This window comes from Phalangium opilio, unplaced genomic scaffold (assembly GCF_054372755.1).
Source record: "Phalangium opilio isolate 3A_F unplaced genomic scaffold, DU_Popi_V2 ptg000105l_1, whole genome shotgun sequence".
Classification (NCBI taxonomy): domain Eukaryota; kingdom Metazoa; phylum Arthropoda; class Arachnida; order Opiliones; family Phalangiidae; genus Phalangium; species Phalangium opilio.
The window spans coordinates 991,987-1,014,750 of record NW_028324207.1 but is presented as its reverse complement, the minus strand read 5'-3'; the positions used below and the strand labels follow the sequence as shown (position 1 = coordinate 1,014,750).

General features: G+C 37.0%; 3 protein-coding genes across 4 annotated transcripts; 1 reads left to right on the top strand and 2 right to left on the bottom strand.

Moving 5' to 3' along the window:
• Positions 1-2,401: 2,401 nt before the first annotated feature.
• On the top strand, positions 2,402-10,575 carry LOC149625127 (uncharacterized). The gene is made up of 3 exons (XM_089851897.1): positions 2,402-8,374; positions 8,446-8,550; positions 9,079-10,575. The coding sequence occupies exons 1-3, from the start codon at positions 8,225-8,227 to the stop codon at positions 9,517-9,519; spliced, it is 696 nt and encodes a 231-aa protein (XP_089708023.1). The 5' UTR covers positions 2,402-8,224; the 3' UTR covers positions 9,520-10,575.
• LOC149625126 (uncharacterized) lies at positions 10,503-12,598 on the bottom strand. 2 transcript variants are annotated; one of them, XM_089851898.1, is made up of 4 exons: positions 11,973-12,598; positions 11,778-11,909; positions 10,856-11,203; positions 10,503-10,790 (listed from the first exon to the last, which is right to left on the bottom strand). In XM_089851898.1, the coding sequence occupies exons 1-4, from the start codon at positions 12,018-12,020 to the stop codon at positions 10,632-10,634; spliced, it is 687 nt and encodes a 228-aa protein (XP_089708024.1). In that variant the 5' UTR covers positions 12,021-12,598; the 3' UTR covers positions 10,503-10,631. The 2 variants fall into 2 exon arrangements, with proteins under 2 accessions (XP_089708024.1, XP_089708025.1); XM_089851899.1 differs by having other exon boundaries at positions 11,778-11,880; positions 11,959-12,069.
• Positions 12,599-13,116: 518 nt separating this feature from the next.
• LOC149625125 (uncharacterized) lies at positions 13,117-18,527 on the bottom strand. The gene is made up of 7 exons (XM_089852075.1): positions 18,506-18,527; positions 18,230-18,340; positions 15,995-16,097; positions 15,828-15,936; positions 15,052-15,120; positions 14,776-14,816; positions 13,117-13,424 (listed from the first exon to the last, which is right to left on the bottom strand). The coding sequence occupies exons 1-6, from the start codon at positions 18,525-18,527 to the stop codon at positions 14,808-14,810; spliced, it is 423 nt and encodes a 140-aa protein (XP_089708201.1). The 3' UTR covers positions 13,117-13,424; positions 14,776-14,807.
• Positions 18,528-22,764: the final 4,237 nt, after the last annotated feature.

The window sequence follows — 22,764 nt, the reverse complement described above, 5'->3', positions numbered from 1 at the left end:
CTCTACACCATCAAACCTAAAACAGACACCTACTAATTATTTTATTTTCATAACAAACCTTCAATTATAATGCAATTAAAAGATGAGTAAGACGAAGTGTGGAACTTTCTAAAAATCATATTCAATGATAATTAGATAGTCGTAAAAGTTAGAAAATCATTTGTTTGAATGGAATGAAATAATTATTTCAAATGAACGGCTGCAGACGGTTTCAATTTTAATCAATTTGATTGACGTTAAGGTTGGTTTAATTCTAGTTTAGGGATCATATAGCTTCTGATCGAATATAATCCTTTGATCAAATGATTTCCGATCGAATATTAATTATCATTTGATCAAATGACTTCTAATTTATAATTATCATTTGATCAAATGGCTTCTAATCGAATATTATAATGTTATCAAAAGCTTCTAGTCGAATATTATAATGTTATCAAATAGCTTCTAATCTAATATTATAATGTTATCAAAAGCTTCTAATCGAATATTATAATGTTATCAAAAGCTTCTAATCTAAAATTATAATGTTATCAAATAGCTTCTAATCTAAAATTATAATGTTATCAAATAGCTTCTGATCGAAAATTAATTATCATTTGATTTTCTGATGAAATATCCATTGATCTAATGACTTCTGATCGAATACTATCCTTTGATCAAATGGATTCTGATTGAATATTAATTATCATTTGATCTAATGTCGTCTGATCAGACTGATCTAATATTAATTATCCTTAGATCGAATACTATCCATTGATCAAATGCCTTCTGATCGAATATTATCATTTGATCAAATGCGTTCTGATCGAATATTATCATTTGATCAAAACGCTTCTTATTAAATAAAGGGGCAAGAACAGAAAGTGAGACGGTAATACTACGGTAGCTTCAACGAAGAACAATTTCACTTTTAATGCATTGATGATTACTTTTGACCTTGTCCGATATAAATTACTTTAAATATAAGAAAATACCGACTTAATATTATTAACTGAGAAGATCAAGGATAAATCATTACTAAAGATTTAAATTCCAGTTAAAAAAATTATAAGTACTATCATAGCGGGGAACATAATAACGGTGATTATTCAAAACGATAAACAGCATTCCAGATAAATATTTTTTAAAAGAACAATTCCTTCATTTTATTTTCTGTTAGTTTTTTTCACTTTTATTGATAGGTGTTTTGTTTTAGTCTACCCTAGATAGAAAATTCTAGACTACAATATGTATTTCGCTTAAATTTTTGACCTTTAGAAAATCGTAAAAGTCGAAAATGGTTCCCAATATAATAGGGTAATTTACAATTAGCGGCATTTTTCCAAGTTATAAGAAAAGGAATCTGTAATGCTTTAGTTTTATTTTTACGTATAAACAGGTATTTCGAAAGGAAAGTAATTCCCGAATGAGAATAGCTCGAGGGGCGGACGAAACTCATCTTAAAGGGACAATGAAATGAGTAGACAAACATATTTATATCAATTTTTATTTTATATAAATTTTTTTTAGAACTTTCATAAGTTGATGACGGGCTAATTCCAGGGTTCAAAATGATTGTTAGGGAATTGTATAATTGTAATTTTAAAAGCCAGGGAGGATAACTTCATATTTGTTCGGTAATCTTTACCAATAGTAGTAGTACAGGCATTAATGGGTTAATTTTGGTACTGTTAAAGGGTTGCTTCAGGTCAGGGAAACATGGAAATGGCTGCTGAAAATTTTTTGGCAACCCTGTAGTTATTTTTAAACCCAGAACGCTCATTTTTGACTTGCTACAAATAAATTAAAATAGAAATTTAAATTGATTAGGGAAAATTAAAAGCTTTAGGCTAATAATTTTGAAATGAATGAAACATTTGTGCATGACAACGATATCGAAGGCTACGCATTTAATTTTCTCTTTAAATGACATCGTGAACAATTTCTCCGTCCTTTCGTGTCATTCAAAAACACTGTGATTATCTTCATCAAAACTTTAAATAATCGTAGCTCCTGTCGGGATTCCTTTGAAATCAAAACGGAATCGTTATAATATCATTTTCTCTTCCAAGTTGAAATACAGTTTAATCCCAATATACAGGGTGTTTGTGAAAGGTCCATCAATAATGAAAGGGCGTATTTATTGGGCCATTTTGAGTCGAAAATGTTCTATGACATTTTTCCGTCCGGGCCACTGTTTTCAAGTTATGATTGGAGTAATTTACGGATGACCCCTTAAATTTAATTTAGAAATTGAAAGACAGCGCTAATTTAATGAAGGGGTCATCCCTAAAATATTCAAATCATAACTCGAAAACCGTGGCTCGGACGGCTAAATGTCATAGAACATTTTCGACTCAAAATGGCCCAATAAATACGCCCTTTCATTATTGATGGACTTTTCACAAACACCCTGTATATTTTTTTATATAATTTTTTTTTCTCTTTTAAAAAAGGTATTTCCAAAAAGTGTTACCTTGACACACTCTTCCGTAATTTACCTTCGCCGTCTTAAAAGGAAACTTCCAAAATAATGAATTGTCTCGTCCGCGTTAATTTTGACAGTGTTAATTGCCATTTTATCGAAAGGTGAGAAGTTAATTCTTCAATAATAAACCTGATTTTTCTTTAAAACACCCTGCAATTTTTATTGCTATAATTATATTATAATTGCATTATATTCGAAAAACGGTTTCTTTGAAGAAAATAATGAGAAAATGCCAACAATGATTACCAGGAAAAAATGATATTTACTCGTCTATCGTGTGAAGCGTAAACATCACGACATTTCGGTTTAGGCATTGAATACTTTGTCTATTATAACTCGAAAGAATTTTTCCAAACGCAACTCCGCCTGTAGGAAATAAACATTTGCTAAATATAGAGAGACATTTCAGAGTTAGTAATTTGGTCTCAAAATTACGGTTTTTGTCATTTAATTGGTTTTGCTAGTAGGATGTATTGTACTGTGACCAAGAAGTGATGCCTAGTTTATTAGGGAGAAGGTATAAATTCGCCACATTTCTAACTTTATCTCCAGTCGAAACGTAGGTCCGGAGTTAATCCCCGCCTCTAAATTACAACCAGCATCTCACTTGTTCTTGAAATCTCACGTCAGCGCGACGCGAATGACGAAAATTACGTATTTTCCGACTGAGGAGAGGCGAAATAGCCCGGCCTCCTTTTACGTCCCCCGTTGTATTTTGAAAGGGGGGATTGGGACTATGGCGCGCGAATACTTAGGCATCTTTACCTTCTCCCTAGTAAACTAGATATCGCTTCTTGGTGTGACAAAATTAGTTTCATTCGTCATCTTAGTTAGGTCAATTTGTTTCGAAGATATAGTCATTAGTGAGTGAGTACTTTCGCTTAGAAAAAGACCTAGTACAGTTTAATCCCACTCGCCTCATTTTTAACTTAGATTAAACTAAATCATACTTAAGTTAAAATTGTAAATTATATAGTTTCAAACTTAAAATTCAGTGGGTTGGTAATTGTTTAACCCTTTCCCGTTCACAACAGGGGTGCGCCAACACAATGATAAGAAATTTCAAACATTAAGTAAGTTCAAAATTGTAAACAGTGTCAAGATTTTAATATTTAGGCCCAAAACTCAATGTATAATTTCTTCTCTTTACTATTGGAGTATTCTGGCCCCCACATCTGCCTGCCCTTAGCCTTGCTTCGAAATAAAACATTGAATCAGAATGGAAGCGGTAGCTAATTTAAAATAATAAAAATTAGGGCAAAACTTTAATGAGTTTTGGCTTCTTGATTATAAATTTAAAACCAGATTTAATTACGTTTAACTTAACCTTAAGCTTACGGTTAACAATCTAAAATCATTAGTAAGGAACGGAAAATTTTTCGAGATTTAAAAAGAAATGTTAAAAGACAAAAGTGGGTCGGACTAGAGCTAGTTGCGAAGTGCTTTTTTTTTAAAAAAAAAGTTAAAACTCGTTTTCATTGTTAGAACAAAAAGAAGATTATAGTTACGAAATTTTTAGGATTTTCTACTACGATTAAGCGATTACAATAAGCGATAAGTTGTAACATCTCCGACTATAAATCCCTCCATTATCTACGCAAAAGCTCGGGTACATTTTCTCAGGTGTGCCTGTTAATGGTTAAATGCATCAGCGTGGAACGGATCATACCACCGTCCAAGGTCTGTATATGCGCAAAAAATTGCACCACCGTCTGTTTGTACTGATATCGATAATTCTTGTATACTGAACTATACCGACCTATGATCTCTGCCACGCTATACAGTCGACACCGGTGGCCCCTAGTGCCAAGTGTTACATAAATGTAACATGAAAATCATCCCTAGATTAGGTTAGTCACGGATAGTTCAAAATCTTTTTTTACAAGTATGTCTCGTGTAGGTTGAACTCGTACAATATCCATTTGTACGTATTACAGATTAAATTCACTTCCTTAGTGCACGCTTTAGCCATAAAACTGCCATGGTGTTTCCTCTAATTTACCAAGTGTTACGGACCGTCAATTTACAAATATATTCGCACCATTGTTTTGTGTGTTATGTTGTTGTAGTGAACGTACAATTTAGTCCAATTTCTCCTTTGCAATAATCTCGAATTTCTTAGATTTTTACCAAGCCAAATTATTTTCTGAGTTTCACTAATTTGCTTAATTGCTGGAGTCCCGATTGTTAAAACCCCAAGTATTAGGTATCACTGGATAGGGGAGAAATAGGGCTATCACATATTCAAAGGATTTCACTGTATCCTTTATAGACCAAGGTTTTGACGTCCCAAAATTCAGAGTGGAATGAGGATAAGTAAGGGAGTGGAGGTGTTTGGCTATAATTGTTAATTTCCTTAATAACTTGCGCTGTGATTGTTGCAATCCCAAGTATTAGATATCACTGGATAGTGGAGAAATAGGGCTATCACGTCCTCAAAGGATTTCCCTGTATCTATTATAGAAACAGAGTTTTGAGGTCCCAAAGTTCAAAGTGGAATATAGATAGATAAGAGAATGGAGGTATTAGGCTATATTTGTTAATTTCCTTAATAACTTGTGCTCTGATTTTTGCAATCCCAGGTATTAGGTATCTTTGCAAAGTGATGAAGTAGGGCTATAATATACTGAAAGGATTCGACTCTAGAACCAGAGTTATAACGCTGCAATTTCTTTACCATAGTTCAAAAGTCTTGAGATCTAGATGAACCAAATTACAATAAATGATGCAGACAGCGTACGTGACACGATATGAATACATTTAATAATTTTGAATGATAACCTTATTAACGTGGTTTATTTAACGGGTTAAAATTTAGACGGATGTTCTCTCGTATGTGAAATAGAATCTAGATTAGCGTAATTTCGTGACATTTTCGTTTCTAAATCGTGCTCGTAAAACTATCCCGATTTCTTTTAAAATGAGTGAGAATTCGTGCTGCCCATTTTCGCTTTCTTTTTTAACACTCGTTTTACCGGTTTCATAATTTTTTAAAAAGTTAAGGAGTGATCCATCCCAGAACAAGATATTCCGTCTCCTCCTTAGATATTACACTATCTTCTAAGAGTTTTACCTTCAATCAACCTATAGTGGAAGATTTACTAACAATGTTTATCGAATATGAAGAATATGTCGTTTTTGACATTGAGTCTCAGACTTAACTATAGTTAAAAATCTACCCTAAACAATTCAAATTATGTTTCGAGGCGTGGTGTTAATGTACAAACAAATATATCTTTAGCATTTGAAGGGAGCATGAAATTAATAGACATGGAATTTTAATTGATTTAGACCATAAGTTAGAATATGTTCGATAAGTATGACACCATAGAGACCAACAGCTCGAGTTAGTTCGAAAACGACAAGCGAGAATCGACTACACTCAGTGGTTAGTTTTGTTGGACTTCCATCTTCCTATTTAGTGTGTCCAAAGCCTTTGACAGCGCCTCTCCTGGCGTCGCTTTGCCTCGAATCTTATGACCTACGTCACTTCACGACAAGCTCCAAGTGACAAACTTATGGAACATATCTTATGAACTAATAAAGAGTATAAAACTTAATTTCGCTTTTAAACATTCAAAAGTTAGGTTGCTAAGCCTAACTGTTATTTTTAACTCTCATACTATCATTGTCTTTACCACTAACCAATGATAGTTAGCCTTCAGGAATTTTAAATAACCGTTATGTCGTAATCTCGGAATCAAATTGCCTATTTTATTTCAGAAATATTTTCATATATTTAAAAATAACAGATCACGTTAGAGGTCAAATGGTCGAAATTGAACACGGTATTTTTGGTGATTCTGAAACAATTTGCCAAACATTTAACCTCTTTCCAATAATAATAATTCATTGAAATGCTTAAATGACAAAATGGAGTTCTACCCAACAGAGCGAGGAATTTGTTGAACAATTAATTGGCGGTTTTTTTTTCTTCGGGAACCGAATCATCAAAATACACAAGGCGTTCCATTGTGACGAAACCAATCATAATTTTGTGTCGATTTCTTCGAAAAAATTAACAAAAGCTTATGCTTAATACATTGAAACAAAGCCCATGCTCTTACTTTAGTGTAGAGGTAATAAAAAGGTGTTTCTCATCTTGATTATATTATATTTTGGAGAGGTGCAGGAAGGTCTCAGGGTCATATAATTAACAATGGACTTAAAGGGAGGGTAAAAAGAGAAATATAGTGATTTTTTTTTATTAATTCTTCTAATAAGACCAATCTGCGTAATGAAACATCCAGGAAATACGTCCGAATGATTTTAAAATTCAAATTTGTTTGATAATTTCATGGGTAATTTGAAATTTGCACCTCTGACCAATCGCGTAACGCCCTGCCTTCTTTACTAACAAAATTTAGGTGGTACGCTATAGATCTCGCGCCATGATTGTCACGTGCAATTTTTATTAAATCTGGCACTAAATTTCATTCGTCATAGAGCACGGCCCGATAATTTTGTTAAGAAGAAGGCAGGGCGTTTCGTGATTGGTGGGAGGGGCAAATTTCAAATTATCTATGAAATCTCAAACCAAGTTGAAATTTAAAATCATTCGGAATTAGTAGAAGAATCATTTGATTTTCCACTTCAACCTCCCTTTAAGAGAATTTCGGAAAGTTTAATTTTTTTATTAATATTTATTTCGATAGCTTGCTTTAATTGCCTTTATTGCGGCTTGGCTCAGAAAAAGGTTAACTAATTAGCAATTAGCGTATATAGCCTCGATGATAGCCAGCAGCTATTTATGACCCTCCCACACAACCTAGGGCCATCCATGTTCCCCCATTTTTATTCCAAAAATTAATCATTAATTATTTTTGAAACTTATTTCGTAAAAACCTAAAACACGCTGGAACCCTAGCTGGAACCTAGATCACGTGTTACGTCTGGGCAAGGTCGTCCAATAAGAAAGGGTTTTCCCCGTAAACCAGCCTTAAGATCACGACACAAATGGGGCGTCTTTGAACAATCTTCAATACTTGTTCATTCGTCTGTACGGAATACGTACCAAAGCTGGGAATTATTGAAAAAGGATGACATTAGCGTAACTTAACTTGAATTCAATTTGACCGAGTGGACGAAAAACTCATAATCCGGAATATGAGATTGCAATATGGTTTGGCATAGATATTGTATTTTTTCTTTTTTCTCTCGGTAAGGGGTTGGACAGTTTCCATAGAGAATTTATGAAATTTTTAATGTTAGAAATTGCGAATTGCGATTACTTGATCTATTTATGGGTTTGGTTTTGACCCAAACCAATCTTAATAACAAATGATTGTGAAATACATAGCCTACATGTTAAGTTCATGTACGTATGTACCAAATTTGGGAGCAAATGTTAGACACCTTAAGAAATATTAAACAAAAAATCTCCTGCAAGAATAACGGGATTACCGCCCCAGTATAACAACGAACGAAAAACTTTCGCTTCTCGTTTTACCTCTTATAAACTTCGGCGTAACACCTTACACTACTGCAAACAACTATACCACTTTCCTTTAATTAACAACAGACTCAAGGTATAAACGAATCTACTTTTGCTTTAAATCGAAATGGTCCATTTGGAAAGTGATCCAGAATTCCAGATTCTTTATTTTGGGGGGAAAACGGAATGAAGGCGTTAATGTTTACGTAGGTTTTATGTCTTTTCTAAATACCAGGCAGGTAACTAAAACTTTCCGGTGGCGTATTAGATCTTTAACAAAGGTCGTCTAGTATTTACCCTTTCGCTATGCATTATGGGAAGGGATGTTTCGGAGAGATGACGGGGTATATAAGGACCGGACTTTGCATCCTTTAGTCACAATTCATCTTCTCTTTCAACCGAGAACAACTGAAGAGTTCCATTGTCTCGAGTTTTTAAAAGTTTCAAGTACTTTAAATTCAATCATGTTGAAGGTAAATTTGCGATGAATTTGAATAAGGATTACCTTCCGTTTCTAACCGGATGTAACCCATCGTGTTTGTAGATTGCTCTTTGCCTTTGTTCCGTTTTGGTCGCTGTTCATTCAGGAGTTCCCGGTGCCTACGGAGGTGGATACTCCGGTGGTTACTCTGGGGCTTACGGCGGTGGAGTAAGTACCTTTTTCTCGAGTACTTGTAATAGAGATACTAGCGTCAATTTTCATTTAAACGTGCTTCAGTTGTATTGTATTTGCCCGATCGCGTTGTTACTGTAAATATTCATTATTTCACTTTGGGGAAGTTTTTATAAACGCACCTCGAGTACTATGGAACAGTTTTAGTTAATGTTATTTCATCATTGCTTTTGGCATATGCAGGGTAATTCGGTTTAGACTTGGGTCTTTATGGGACAGTACATCGATATTTAACTAACTTCCATCTCTGTCCGGGCTATGGTACATTTTCGGTTCATTCTTGACTCTATGGGACAGTAAAGCATTGTTTACTTAACTTCTGATATGGGAAAGTATCGTTAGACTCTAGATGCTGTAAGACTAAACGGTAATATGTAGTATGGGACAGTTTCTGTTGGTGGAACATTGCAGCATTAATTACTTAATCCCCCTCTATCGAACTCTTGTGAGATATTACATTATATACCGATGCGGTTTTCTGTACCTGTGTACTTAATTCCACAGCGTGGCAGTGGACAGTACATCCCTGATCCATTGAACTCCCAATACGCCCCAATCCCATTCTCTTTCAACTACGTTGCGCCTGCCACCGGTGGTTCCAGCTCTCGTACCGAATCAGGAGACGGAAGTGGACGCGTCACCGGAAGTTACACCATCAATGACGCTGATGGACGATCCCGAGTTGTCAACTACGTCGCTGATGCCGGTGGCTTCAGAGCCCAAGTTGAAACCAACGAACCAGGCACCTTAACCAGCAATGCCGCTGACGCTATCTACAGGTCCAACGCCCCCGCTGTCGTTTACGGACCACCTTCATCCTACTTGGGTGCCGCTAGTGTTCCAGGTGCTTACAAATACGGAGGTGGTGCCGCTGGAGGCGCTTACCGACCAGGTGGCTTCGCTGGTGCCGGTGCCGGTGCTGGTAGAGGACATCACGCCTGGTAAAATTTAGGCTTAGGTAATAATAACAAAAAACCCAATTCAGTTCTGTGGTCTCGTGCTTTAGAATGGATTTTAAAAAATCATAGCTTTATTACGTAGGACGGGTGGTGCCAAGTCTTAATTAGTAAATTTTAAATAACCTCTGTTTCAAATGGTGATATGGTTAATTTTCGATGGGGTTTTAAATTAGGCTTAATGAAAATTAAAAGTAGTTGGTTATTTATGTATTGCGAAAAACGGACAAGAAAGTATTATGTGAAAAAAAATTATTGTTCATGTTTTGTAAAATGTTGTAAACGAAAATTATCCTTTTTCATGTTGTTCAGGTGATGTTTTATGTATAATTATATATAATGATATACAATAAATATATTTTCAAGAATGAACTTCCTCAACTGGCTTATTTTGAATATCAATTTCGTTCTAGATAGAAATACAGGGTTGCTACGGGTCAGGGAAAACCTGGAAAAGTCAGGGAATCTAAAAATGGGTCGAAAAGGTCAGGGAAAAGTCAGGGAATTTTAAAAGTTTCAGCAAAGTCAGGGAATTTGATTTTAGTGGGTAAAATTTATGGGGATAAGTCTTTATTGAAATAGTTATGAAAGTTTCTCCTCATCCTCTCTTAAAACAGAAAACTCTCGAGTAATCTTTAAAATATCTAGAATTGTTTCTATAAAGTAAATGCCTTTAAAAAATCTCTTAGACTGTTATTTATAGTTAAAATGTTTCTTATTCATTTTGGTGCAACAAATACATTGGAAAACTTAATGTAGTGAGTTTATTTAATTATAATCACTTAAAACGTGATGTAAACATTTACACGTTCGGCCTAAAAAGGTCAGGGAAAATCTGGGAAAAAGGTCAGGGGAAACCTGGAAAATTCAGGGAATTTGGTTCTGAAAATTCCGTGGCAACCCTGAAATAGCAGGATGTACTTATGGTTAGTATCATAGGCTTACGCTTAAAAATTAAACGAAATTCATCTTGAGCGAAAGTTTATTTTTAAAATTTGGAAAATTTGTAATTTACAATGATGCAAGCGAACGTAGAACGTAGGAACACGAGTGAATTGACAGGTTTACAAGACATTGAAATTATGAAAGTGTGCTAGTAACTTATTGGGCAGAACGAAGGCTATCCAATGGGACGAGGACGTATCTCGAGTTTCCTTGTTGGGAACCTCCGAAAGAAATTGGTTGTGGTTGAGCTTGTGGGGCGAGGGAGATGTATCGGACTGCGTTGGGTTGAGCTACGGCAGCACGGACGGCTGGAGACTGTAAGAAGCGCAAGTACCATGGTGATTCTATGTCTCTAAAACGTATCTTTAATAAGTACTTACGGAAACGGCCCTGGCGAGAGGCTCTGGGTTTTCAATTGGGTTAGCTTCAATTTGAACTCCGGCGGAAGCCTCGCTCTTGGTTCCTGGTTCGTTGGTCTTGATGTTGGCTTGGAATCCTTCTGGTCCCGCGGTGTATTCAACTACACGAAGGAGACCATCTTCGGAAGCGATGGTGTAGGATCCAATGATAACTCCGCTTCCATCGGTGCTTTCGGAACGGGAAACTTTAGCGCCATCACCTTCAGCGTCGTAGCTGTAACTGTAGGGGGCTGGTGGGCCAAATACTTCCTCCTTGGCTGGTGCTGGGAGAGCCGAAGCGGCAACCAAGAGCAAGCAGACGCACGTAAACTATTGGTTAAATAAAGGAGAGATAGTTATTGTACCTACTCATAAGTCCATTGTATTTGCCCTATAAGTCTCCAGCGATGTTATTAAAACAATATTGCATAAACCATAATACTGAGGAGCATGGTGCGGTACCCTTTACCGATCTTCGTTACGTTAAACCTTATTGGTTCAAATCTACCCCAAAATAATCACAAATTTTACCCGGCAAGTCATCGTAAGATACAAGCCAACAACAATTACAAAATTCAAAACTGTCTCGATAGAACCATGGCTTAAAAAGTATCGATAAGAATTAGGTGATCACTTGACTGACGGCACAGATATCGATTTTTTTAATTAAAACTTATAGACATGCGTATTCCATTGAATAAACGTATTTCACTGGTAATCAATTTATATTCCCTCTCAACTATTTGAAAAATCTCCATTATTTTAAAATTTTACTTATCTCGGCTTTCCGACCACAATTCCATCAATACCCTATCAACCCTAACAATGCGCGTTTAAGAAAGCTAGCTAAGTTACAATTGTAAAGATTCGGCAAGATCAAGTTACCAAAAAATGGGATACTTACCCTCAACATATTGATACTGGTTGATCTTCGAGTAAAGTTACTGATCAATTGGAACTCGAAAGTAAAGCTGGTGATTTCCAAATTTGAGAACGGTCCTTTTATACTAAAACGCAAAGGGTTGTGTCGAGGGTCCTAACCTTGGGTTAAACTATCACCTAAAAAAAAGGGTATCATCCCATACCTTTTATTACCTACCATGTTGTCCGACCATGACTTTGCTTTTGCAGAATTCTTGATAAGCATATCTTCGCATAGCCCAGGTATATTTTTTTCTTCTTTAAAACCTAATTTGAAACGTATCTAAATGTCTATGGAATTGTAATTTACCGTTTTCAGATTTTATTTAATTATTTTATTCGTTTTCTGCGTGTTTGAGATAAAAACACGCCGGTTTCTTCGCTTGGCTAAGTTGATTACAAATTCCGAGTTTTCTGAAGTATTTGGCCTTGTCTAATAAATTTCACCGTCCGAGCGTGAAAGGTGCGTGTCATCCCGTTATTTTAGACTGGGAATTTCAATTTTAAGACATTTATAGGACCCCAAGTTTGATAAGGAGGTAGAGAAAAATTTAAAATTTAAATACAACCTTGAACTTCATTTAGGCTAGATTATGTGGAATTATTTTATCATTTTATTCAAGCGAAAATGATTACGCAGACTTATTAATTTGATATTAAAGTTTGACTTATAAAATGGAATGAGTTTATAAGATATGTTCCATAAGTTTGTCACTGGTCACTGAGAGATTGTCATGAAGTGACGTTGGTCATAAATTCTCGTAAAGCGACGCCTGGTGAGGCGCTGTCAAAGCTTAGTACAGACTAAATAGGAAGATGGACTGCAAAACTAACCGAGTGTAGTCAGTTCTCGCTTGTCGTTCTCGAACTGGCTCACAGTAAGTCTCTCGCATAACAAATATAGGTAGTGTAATACTTTTGGAACATATCTTATTACTCATGGCATAACTTTGGATGAAAAATGGATTTTTGCAATCAAAATATGGTAGATGGGTTCGTATACGCAACCTGGATAAGTCAGGGATTTGGGAAATGGGGGAAAAGTCAGGGATTTAAAGTTTTGACCTAAAACGTCAGGGATTTCGTTTGGTATATAAAATTACATGCTTCGAGCAATGCTAAATATGGGCCAGGTGTGATGAAGTAGGTTCATGGTAAACACCTTGCCCAAAATGGTCAGGGATATTGGCTAAAATTTTGTCAGGGATAAGCTGGAAAAGTCAGGGATTTCCAGTACAAAAATTTCGTCCGATGTATCTTTCTTTAAAAATTTGGTCCTATTTTTTATCCTATATTTTATCCTATATCAATTTCTTTCTATATTTAACACCAATTTTCTCCTACGTGTAATTCATTTTATGTTACGTGCATTGTTAGCCTTTGGTTTTACCCAAAAGTATCAAAACAAATATTTTGAATGCAAAACGTACGGATTTTTATTTTGTCGACAAAAGTGAGAAGTTTACAAAAAAGAAAAATTCATCAAATAGAAATAGAAAGAACATTTATGCATAAATGATTGGTAATTAGAGAAAGATGTTAAAGATTTTAAGTTGAGAGCGTGTAGGATTCCATTGGATCGGAGTCTTTGAGCCTGGCCCAAAAGAAGGGACCAAGACGTCAGCTCCAGCAGGGAGCACAAATCCACACACATGATCCTTTGAGAGGGAAATTCAAAAAGGGTATACCCGAAAATACGGTTAGAGAGAGAGAGGGGGGGGGAATTTGATTTTAGTGGGTAAAATTTCTGGGGATAAGTCTTTATCGGAAGAGTAATGAAAGTTTTCGCCTCATCCTCTCTTAACACAGAAAACTCTAGAGGAATCCTTAAAAATGTCTAGAATTGTTTCTATAAAGTAAATGCCTTCAAAAAATCTCTCGGACTGTTATTTATAGTTAAAATGTTTCTTAATAATTTTTAGTGAAACAAATACATTGGAAAACTTAATGTAGATCGAGTTTATTTAATTATAAGCACTTAAAACGTGCTGTAAACATTTACACTTTCGGCCCAAAAAGGTCAGGGAAAATCTCAGAAAAAGGTCAGGGAAAACCTGGAAAAGTCAGGGAATTTGGTTCTGAAAATTCCGTGGCAACCCTGTATTATAACCATATTTATTATTTTTCTGTGAATATTAAGAGGTTAAAAATAAAACACTGGAAAGGGTCAGTAGATTAAAAACATGAAACAAATTTGATAATAACCGTCGCCGAGGCTCTGTAAGCACGCACGCGGCACGCGCGATTCACGAATCACGAAGCGGCACGAGTATCGGAGTATCGCCGTAAAACTTAAGCCTCGGCCGTAATAACGTAAACAAACTTCTCTGATTTTTTTCTCTCTCGCTTGCGCCGATTGCGCATGAGCGCCACGCTCCTAGAGAGCCAGTGGCACTGGGCTACGTTCAGTAACTGGAAATCGGAAAAAGCCGTTACCGCTACCGATGTGCATTTTTCCGAACGCTACGTCAGAGTGACGTCAGACGTCACTGAACGATTTTTTTCTCTCTCTGTTGCGTTTCATGATGGTTTCCATGATGGCGTCTGCTAGAGATCTTGGATTGAATCGAAAACTGTTATTTTTGTTATTAAATGAAGTATCTATGATGATGAAACGGAATTAACCTTAATTGCAGTTGAATCGAAAAGATCTAAAAAAGAAAAATGTGTTATTGTTTCGCTAGTGGCTTTGGACTGGATTGCTCGCCATGTTAAACTTCAATTAATGACGTCATAAATCCGATTCGCATCGAAAAAACCTGCTCTTCCAGCCGCTGCGATCGGTGTCCCATCGATGCGTAGCGTGACGTAGAAACCGGAAGTGCGAAAAACCGTACAGTAAAAAAATCGGTCTCCGATGCGCGCAGCGCTGCGTACGCTAGCAGTTACTGAACGTAGCAGGGGTAACGTTTTTGAAAGGGGGGCTGACGGAGAATTTGGTCTCTCCGGCTCTCCTCTATTTTTGTGCTCACTGGCTCCAGTCCTTCTTGGGCACCCATCATTTATTGTTGACTTAGACGGGCTGATATATAAATGGTTAAAAATATGTTTCAATAGGAATTGAAAGCGTGTGGACTAGGGGGAATTTGATTTTACGGGTAGCTTAGCTTGTATACTAGTAGAAATTAAAATTGATCAGGGAATTGGGGGGGGGGGGAATCAATGGCGACCCAAAGTTTGTGTCTCTCGGGTGCCATTTTAACTCGTGGGAAGTAATTCACATAGTTTTATCGTTATGAACGTCGCTTGGTACTTACCTTAGTTGGAGCCCCAGTGTTTGCACCTGTGGTCTGTTGAACCGGCTTGGTTGGATTCTGTACTGGAATCTATAACACAAACACTTGTTAATGGCAACTATATATCCCTTAATCTACCCGGTAATCATTACGATCTACATCAAGAGTGGCCAACATATTCGATTAAAGGGCCAAATCCGAAAATTCAAACTATTAGCGATTTCCACTGACTGCTCGCGGAGCGCTCCCATGGAGCCATGTAAATGGGAGAAGTAGTTCTCGGCTTCGTTAAAGACTGTTTTTGCTAAATCAGGGTCTCCTATATTTATTGCTCCATGGGAGCGCTCCGAGAGCAGTAAGTGGAATTCGCTATTAGTCGCGGGCCGAAAGTTTGAAATTTGAAATTACTAGCGCGGAAATTAGGAACATTACCACTTTTTTTATTTAAATCTGATTGTAAAAGCGCGGGAAAACACCTTGAGACTTAAAGAAGGAAAAATGTGGTATGTATGAAGAGGATAAAGTCACGAAATTCAAAGAATATATTCTATGTAACGGCTGTAGCGCGTCCACCTTAGAAGGCGGAGGAGTTTGTTTATGATAGAGACAGCTTTCGAAATTTCGCAAAAACAATTGATAGATTTGGTTCGCGGGCCGCGTGTTGGCCATCCCTGATCTACGTATTCTTTCAAATATACCAGCTATCTATTCGAAAAGGGGTTAACCAAAGTAATGGCAACTACTCGGAAAGCGGACTTTTTGCTCAAAGGACAATTAACACAAAATAAAATACTTACGCGCAACATGTTGATATAGATTCTTGACGAGTGGGTCGACTTCGAAACTGAAACTTTGAGTTTTACGAGAGATTTGGTATTTAGTTTGAAATGTCTTTCGCCTTTTATACTTTTCAGAGAATTTAGTATTTAACGTTACTCGATTATATTGTTTTCGTTACACGTACTACGGCCTTGGACATGGATAGTTGGGTAGAATTGAAAGGATGGTGGACGTATTGGAGTGGTTCTCGAGTTCAGCGCACGTTTTGACACATTTCCTACCGTATTCTATTAGATTTTAGGGTAAAAGATTGATAAGATTGAATTTATAACGGTAACTTTGAAGAGATAAGTATTATTCGCCTTCTACGTGTTTGAAATAACAGGACTACCTACGCCATGCAGCGTCCTGTTATGTAGGCCTAGTTGATTACAAATCATAGCTGTCCGCGCTCACCTCAATTTAGCGAGCCCGAGCGCGAATTGAGCGAGGCTCTTCGAAATAATTGATAAAGTCACGAGCCCGAGCCGAGCCCGAAAGTTTATGAAAAAGTTTTCTGAGCTTGAGCCCGGGCTCACAGTACGTCACAAACAAAGTGAGCCTTGAGCTGAGCCCAGGTTCGACTGTAAAATCAACGAGAGCTTGCGCTGAGCTCTCTTACAAATGTTTTGGCTTTCCTGAGCTCGAGCGAGGCCAACTGAAAACTATGAGACCGCTCATTTTAAAAGGGCGCTCACTGTTTTGAGACTGCGCTCAGCTTGGCTCAGCGCCGTATTCAGTGCCAACAGAAACTAGCGTAACTCATTGCTAGATGAAGTTTTGAAATTTTTTTAATACAAATGTAGTGCAAGTCATTTGTATAGTAAATATGTATTGTAATTTTGTATTTATCGCGTAAAAATAGCTGCAAAATTATTTATTTCAACATCTACACTGTTTGGAAGAAATATTCTCCAGAAATATGAGACCAAGCTCGAGCTTGAGCTTACTAAATTGAATGAGCCCGAGCTCGAGGTGAGCCTTAAATTCTATCGATTTTGAGCCCGAGCTGAGCCCGCGAAAGATATTAGAGAGAGCTTGAGCTCGAGCTTAGCCCATGAAAATTATGCGAATGAACCCGAGCCCGAGGCGAGCTCATTTATAAAAACTAACTGAGCTTGAGCTCACATTGAGCTCTAAGGAAACATTGTTTCAATTTTGAGCTTGAGCTGAGCTCGTTGTCAATTTCTATAAAGTAACGTGAGCTGAGCTGAGCCCAAGCGATGGTGGACAGGTATGTTACAAATAACAAATTTCTCAACTGCTTGGCCATGTCAAAGACATTTCTTCGTCAAGGGGTGTAATGTAAGGCGCGGACGTTTCATCCCTTATTCATTATTTTCATATCTTATTTGCGTTATACGGCCTTGGACACGGATAGTCCCTGGTAGATCTGTTATGTAACAAGTATACTTTCAAAGCATTGACGACTTCAAGTATCTCGAGGTCCGCCATCTTTAAAGGTCAAGTCTAATTTAAAATGATTTTTTTAATTCAATTTAGTGAGGTAGAGAATATTTTTATCTTTAAGTTTAAAATAAGACAACTTTCGTTAAAATCGGTGAATATTTCACCAAGATACAAATTTTTGAAAGATTTTAAAATCCAGGTTCACCCAAAAAGTTTGAAATTTTTGAAAAATTATATCTTTATTTGTACGTATTAAGTATGTTTAATGGCGCGTTTAAAATTTTATCATTTATATAAGACTTGCCTTTTAACCATGGATTAACTAACGCTACATCCGTTTTGGTCCAGTAAATTGGGGGGAATCGAGGAATAATTCGGAGCATGTAGTTGGCGATAGCATTACACGCGAAACCCGGTTAGTGAATAATGACTAGCTTTAGTTAATCCATGCTTTAACACTGTAGCATTCTACCAGTTCGAGTCTGTTCAGTTAAAATATCTCTGGATCGAAAACTAGGAGAATAGTGAAAACCGACACACACTATAAGATAAATTATGATAGCAGATTTCAGGTTTTTCTTGCGAAATTCTTAGGCCTAACGCAAAGAAAATCTCCCAGTGAAAACCGAGTGTAAGACATGGATAAGAAACCGAACTTCACGAGGAGCGAGAAATAATTTCAAATTAAACTTATTTAAAGCTATGTTATTAATAAATTAATATAACGGGGGTAGTTTCAGTACTGCAATCCAATTGAAACTCTGAATTATTCATGTATTATTGAAATACAGTTTCTTAGTGCATAGTATGAACTTTACAACGTACATGTACACAAAACCGGAAAGGCTAGAGGCCAATCAGTGCTCGACTTTCATAAATATTAAATTATCTTGTTTTAATTTCTCTAAAATACGAAAATATAAATTTGAATGATTTGAGGCATTGATCTGGAAGGGAATATACAACTTACTGTTATATCTGTTAGCGACACTTCCTATACTTCGTAATGCTACAGGCTTACCAGGAGCTAGATTGAGAATGACGCGATAAATTACTACACGTGGTTTTGTAATCCATCTTCCTATTTAGTCTGTACTAAGCCTTTGACATCGCCTCACCAGGCGTCGCTTTGCGAGAATCTAAGACGTTTCACCTACGTTGTCACTTCATGACAAGCTCTCAGTAACCAGTGACAAACTTATGGACCATACTTATGAACTTATGTATTATTCAAAAGTAAATAAACCAAGTATTTGAATGCAAAACATATGCGGATTTTTAATAACAATGTAATAATTTTGTCAACAAGGACTATAACTTTACATAAAAAACTTCATCAGCGTAAGAAGATAATTTTGTACATAAATTGACAACAATTAGAAACGACTTTACACGATACACTAATTAGTATGTTATTTTAATTAGCGACTAGGTGACGAAGATGCGTGTTGATTTTGATTTAATTGTACACAATGTAAAAATTTTGATTTTGAGTTAGTGTCTTTAAAGCGATAAACTTTTATTGTCGGATACCAGCAGCACGGAGTCTTTGGGCTTGGTCAAGTGGGACCAAAACGTAACGGGATGGATCGTAAGCGCCTTGTTGGGCACCCAAAGATACGATTTGTGGTTGTGCGGCACCTCCGGAGATGTAGGAGATTGGGCGGGCTTGTGGGGCAGCTGAGACGTAAGAGATTGGACGGGCTTGTGGGGCAGCGGAAACGTAAGTGATTGGTCGGCTTTGGGGTCGGATAGCCTGTGAAAAGATTGAACATTTAACATTTAGTGTCAATTTTAGTTTGAAAAAAAATTCGCTTTGAAATTAACGTTGATAAATCATGGAGTTTGTAATTCTAAAGAAAACGACAGAAGAAGTATTTTGCGAGCAAATTATCATCTATACATCTAATTCAGTTTACCTTTTTTAATATCGTCCGCTAAGTAAGAATATGGTGGTATTACCTTTAGAGACGGGAGTGTGTCGCACTTCAGTAAGCCAAGCTTATGGGCGACAAACTCTGGGGGAATACGACAAGTGTCGGCTATCCTACGTCCCTATAGATGCCGACTGCCCCGTATCCGCCGGAGGTGACTTGACCCCACCACCCCTTCCGTCACCTCCAAAGTATACCTCATTCCTTCCCTGGTTATTCACATTACGTGCCCTGACTAATCGCATCCTTGCCAAGGACCTCTATAGGGACCCAATAAGTAATTGTTCCAAACTTTGGGTTTAGTGCTTTCGTCATTAATCTATAGGTACCAATAGGCCTTTACAGAAAGTTCTAAAGGAATTATGGGTACTTGGCCCCTCTTGTAGTTCAAATTGAGTCAGTTCAGTTCAGCAAGTTTTGTGTTATAAAAAACACGAACTGGAGGCAAGATTTGGAGAGATAAAGCAGACTGATAAAATGGTGGGCTTTTTTTAACGCGTTTGTTCCTCTAATTAATTAATATTTAAAATAATTTACTCGTTCTCCTGTGTATCCATCTCTTAAAATGGGCTATGGAAGCCTAATCTTAACGGTTAAGGTTAGTGATGTCACGTCAGAGAGAATTTTGGTGAAGTATGGCTGTTATAATGCGCAGGCGCGGTGGGACAAATCAACAAGGTGCGCAAGCCGTAAAAACTTTCTATAAAGGCCTATTCCTATTTGTACGCGAAGGAAGGTGACTTAGTACTTACAATAGCTGGGGCTGGAGCTCTGGCGTACGAGGTGGGTGCACCGGGAGCGATTTCAATTGGGTTGGCTTCAATTTGGACTCCGGCGGAAGGTTCGCTCTTGGTTCCTGGTTCGTTGGTCTTAATGTTAGCTTGGAATCCATCTGGTCCGGCGGTATACTCGACAATTCTTTGACGTCCATCATCATCGATGATTGAGTAGGAGCCAATAATAATTCCGTTACCATCGGTGCTTTCGGATCGGGAGGTTCGACCGCCTTCTAACTCGGAATCGTAGCTGTAACTGTATGGAGGTGGTGGACCGTATTTCTCCTCTTGTAATTGAGCCGAAACGGCAACCAGGAGAACGGCAAGACAGGCGATCTGTACATGGAAAACAAACGGTAATCATTGCGAATTGGTCTGGTAAATATACCGGAAACCTATCGGTGTCCTCGCGGTCATATTTAGAGTCCATAACGGAACAACGAAAATGGTTCTAAATCTTCAATTCTATCTCGGTCTCTACTCTTTAGTGCAGTTTCATGCAGTAAGATCAATTACTTACTTTCAACATATTGGCGAGTTAGTTGCTGGTTCGAAACTTTGAAATCTGGAAGAGATGTGACTTGGCTTGAAATGATTTCACCCTTATATACTTTCGGAGAATTCAGTTTAAGTAACTTGTTTAAGTTACTAAATGGCCTTGGACCTGAATAGTCCGTTTTGGTAGAGCGATGAAAATGCTTTTTAATGTGGTACAACTTTAAGTTGTTTTTTTCGCTAAAGTTAAGTTGGTTTTTTTCTATGAACGACCATGACACTTGGTCCGCCGGGTATAGCGGCGTGTCACCAATATCGTCTTCTTTAAAGATAGATAACGATTTTTAGTTTTAAAAGTAATTTTATAGAGTTTTATACCGCGACCGGTTGTGGTACGTTTTAGGGTCTAGTGGAAGGCTTATGTCGTAAAGAACCCGAATTTTTTTTTAAGTCAATAAACAGTCAGTTATGAAATAGACGATAGATCTAACCGTGTTCATACTATAGTCTTAACTTCATTTGATCTTATAGTTTACTAGCTAAGGTACTTGGCGTTGCCCAGATCTTTTAAGGGGCTTTAAACCGGGAAGAGTTTGTTTTTGGGCCCACCCCTATTCTGTATGATGTTCTTATAGAAAATTGAACATAACTAGTAGAATTCATACCATTTACACAAGAAGGCCTGGCTTAAACTCCACCAGTGAGTCAGGCCTCCTTGTGTAACACCTGATGTCACGCCTCCCTGTTTCAATTGTATGGATTCTCCTAGTCTGTAAACTATGTATAAAGAACAAACAACTATAACTTAAGTCTTAGACAAATTTTTGGTATATCGTCTTTGGTCTTTCTTATTTTTTAGTGCGAACGTAGGTAGACACGGCTATTAAAAAATAATCTTAATACCCCTTAGTGGGAGGAAGATATCCCGGTTATTTTTTTTTCAAATTTAACCCCTTGGGTTAGCGGATCTTAATCTTTGAATCGAAACGGATGGAACTATAGCTTCTTCTATCGTTCTAAAGACTTTTAAAATGACATCAATCACGCCACTTTCCTCATGATACCGAATGTGATCTCTTGTACATGTACATACATCCTTAAAGGGATCATTGCACATACGGGCGTTTTATTTTGACTTACTAGAAATTAAGGTTTTTCTACTTTCAAATCTGGGAAAATTTAAAATTTAGAAGGTAATAAGTTAGTTAAATTGTTAAACGGAAAAAAATTTATTTGGAAAATGGTAATAAATTATTTCCGTTTTGTGGTGATGACGTATGATCTTCTGGTTAGTTGGTTGGTGGAAAAGATTCGTAGCCATAACTGTAACAACAGAGCAACGTCACAACGGTACCATTTGCTCCATAGGACATCCATGTCGTACTTACTATGGTAATAAGTTTATATTTAAAACTAGCTGTTACCCGCTCGCGTGTAATAAGAACTTCCATCAAAATGATATAAGGAATGGGTAGATTTTACTGATGACTAATATTTTTGTAGCACCCTAGGAGCGAAGGCACTCGGCGTTGCCCGTCAGCCCGTCGGGACATTTTTTATTACTTTTCACGCGGACATTACTCCATAAAGAAGGGTTTTTAAGTTTTTGGCCGCCATTTAAAAAGATGCCAACAAATCGAACCCAAAAGACCATTCATCCCGTCCATAGGTTAAAGGAAACCAGTGTACTAAATATTTGTGAAATCGGTGGAAACGCGCGGACTTTGTTGCATAGTGAAGATTTTTTACATTTCTGGGCGCCATTTTTTAAGATTGCGGCGGATTGGAAAAATCTTTCTTAGTACGCGCCTACTACTCATGAGTAACGTTCCTGTAAATTTTCAGCTTTCTAGGGCAAGCGGTTTGGGCTGGGCGTTGATTATCAGTCAGTCTGTCAGTCAGTCAGTCAGGACTTTGATTTATATATATTTAAAAAAAGTGTAATGATCTCTACTACTATCCCTTTAAAAGGAACCAATATTCTTAGTAGAACCAGTTTTCGTATGACAAAATTGTCTTTTCTAAGGTTTTAATTTACGGAATCGAACCATCATATCATCGAAATCTCTATAATCCTTTATTAGCCTTGGGAAATATATATTATGTTTCCTAGAGATTTAACCGAGATAAAAATGGTTTTCTACACGCGGTAAAAGTGAAATTGCAACCAGTCATAAGCGTATAATGTACATCCTCTGTAAGTCTAATATTGAAGCTTCCATAGACCATTTCGATGTACAAAAGGGGTAGAAAACAATTAGTATCAGGACATACAAAGGGGTTGATACATTGTCATCTTT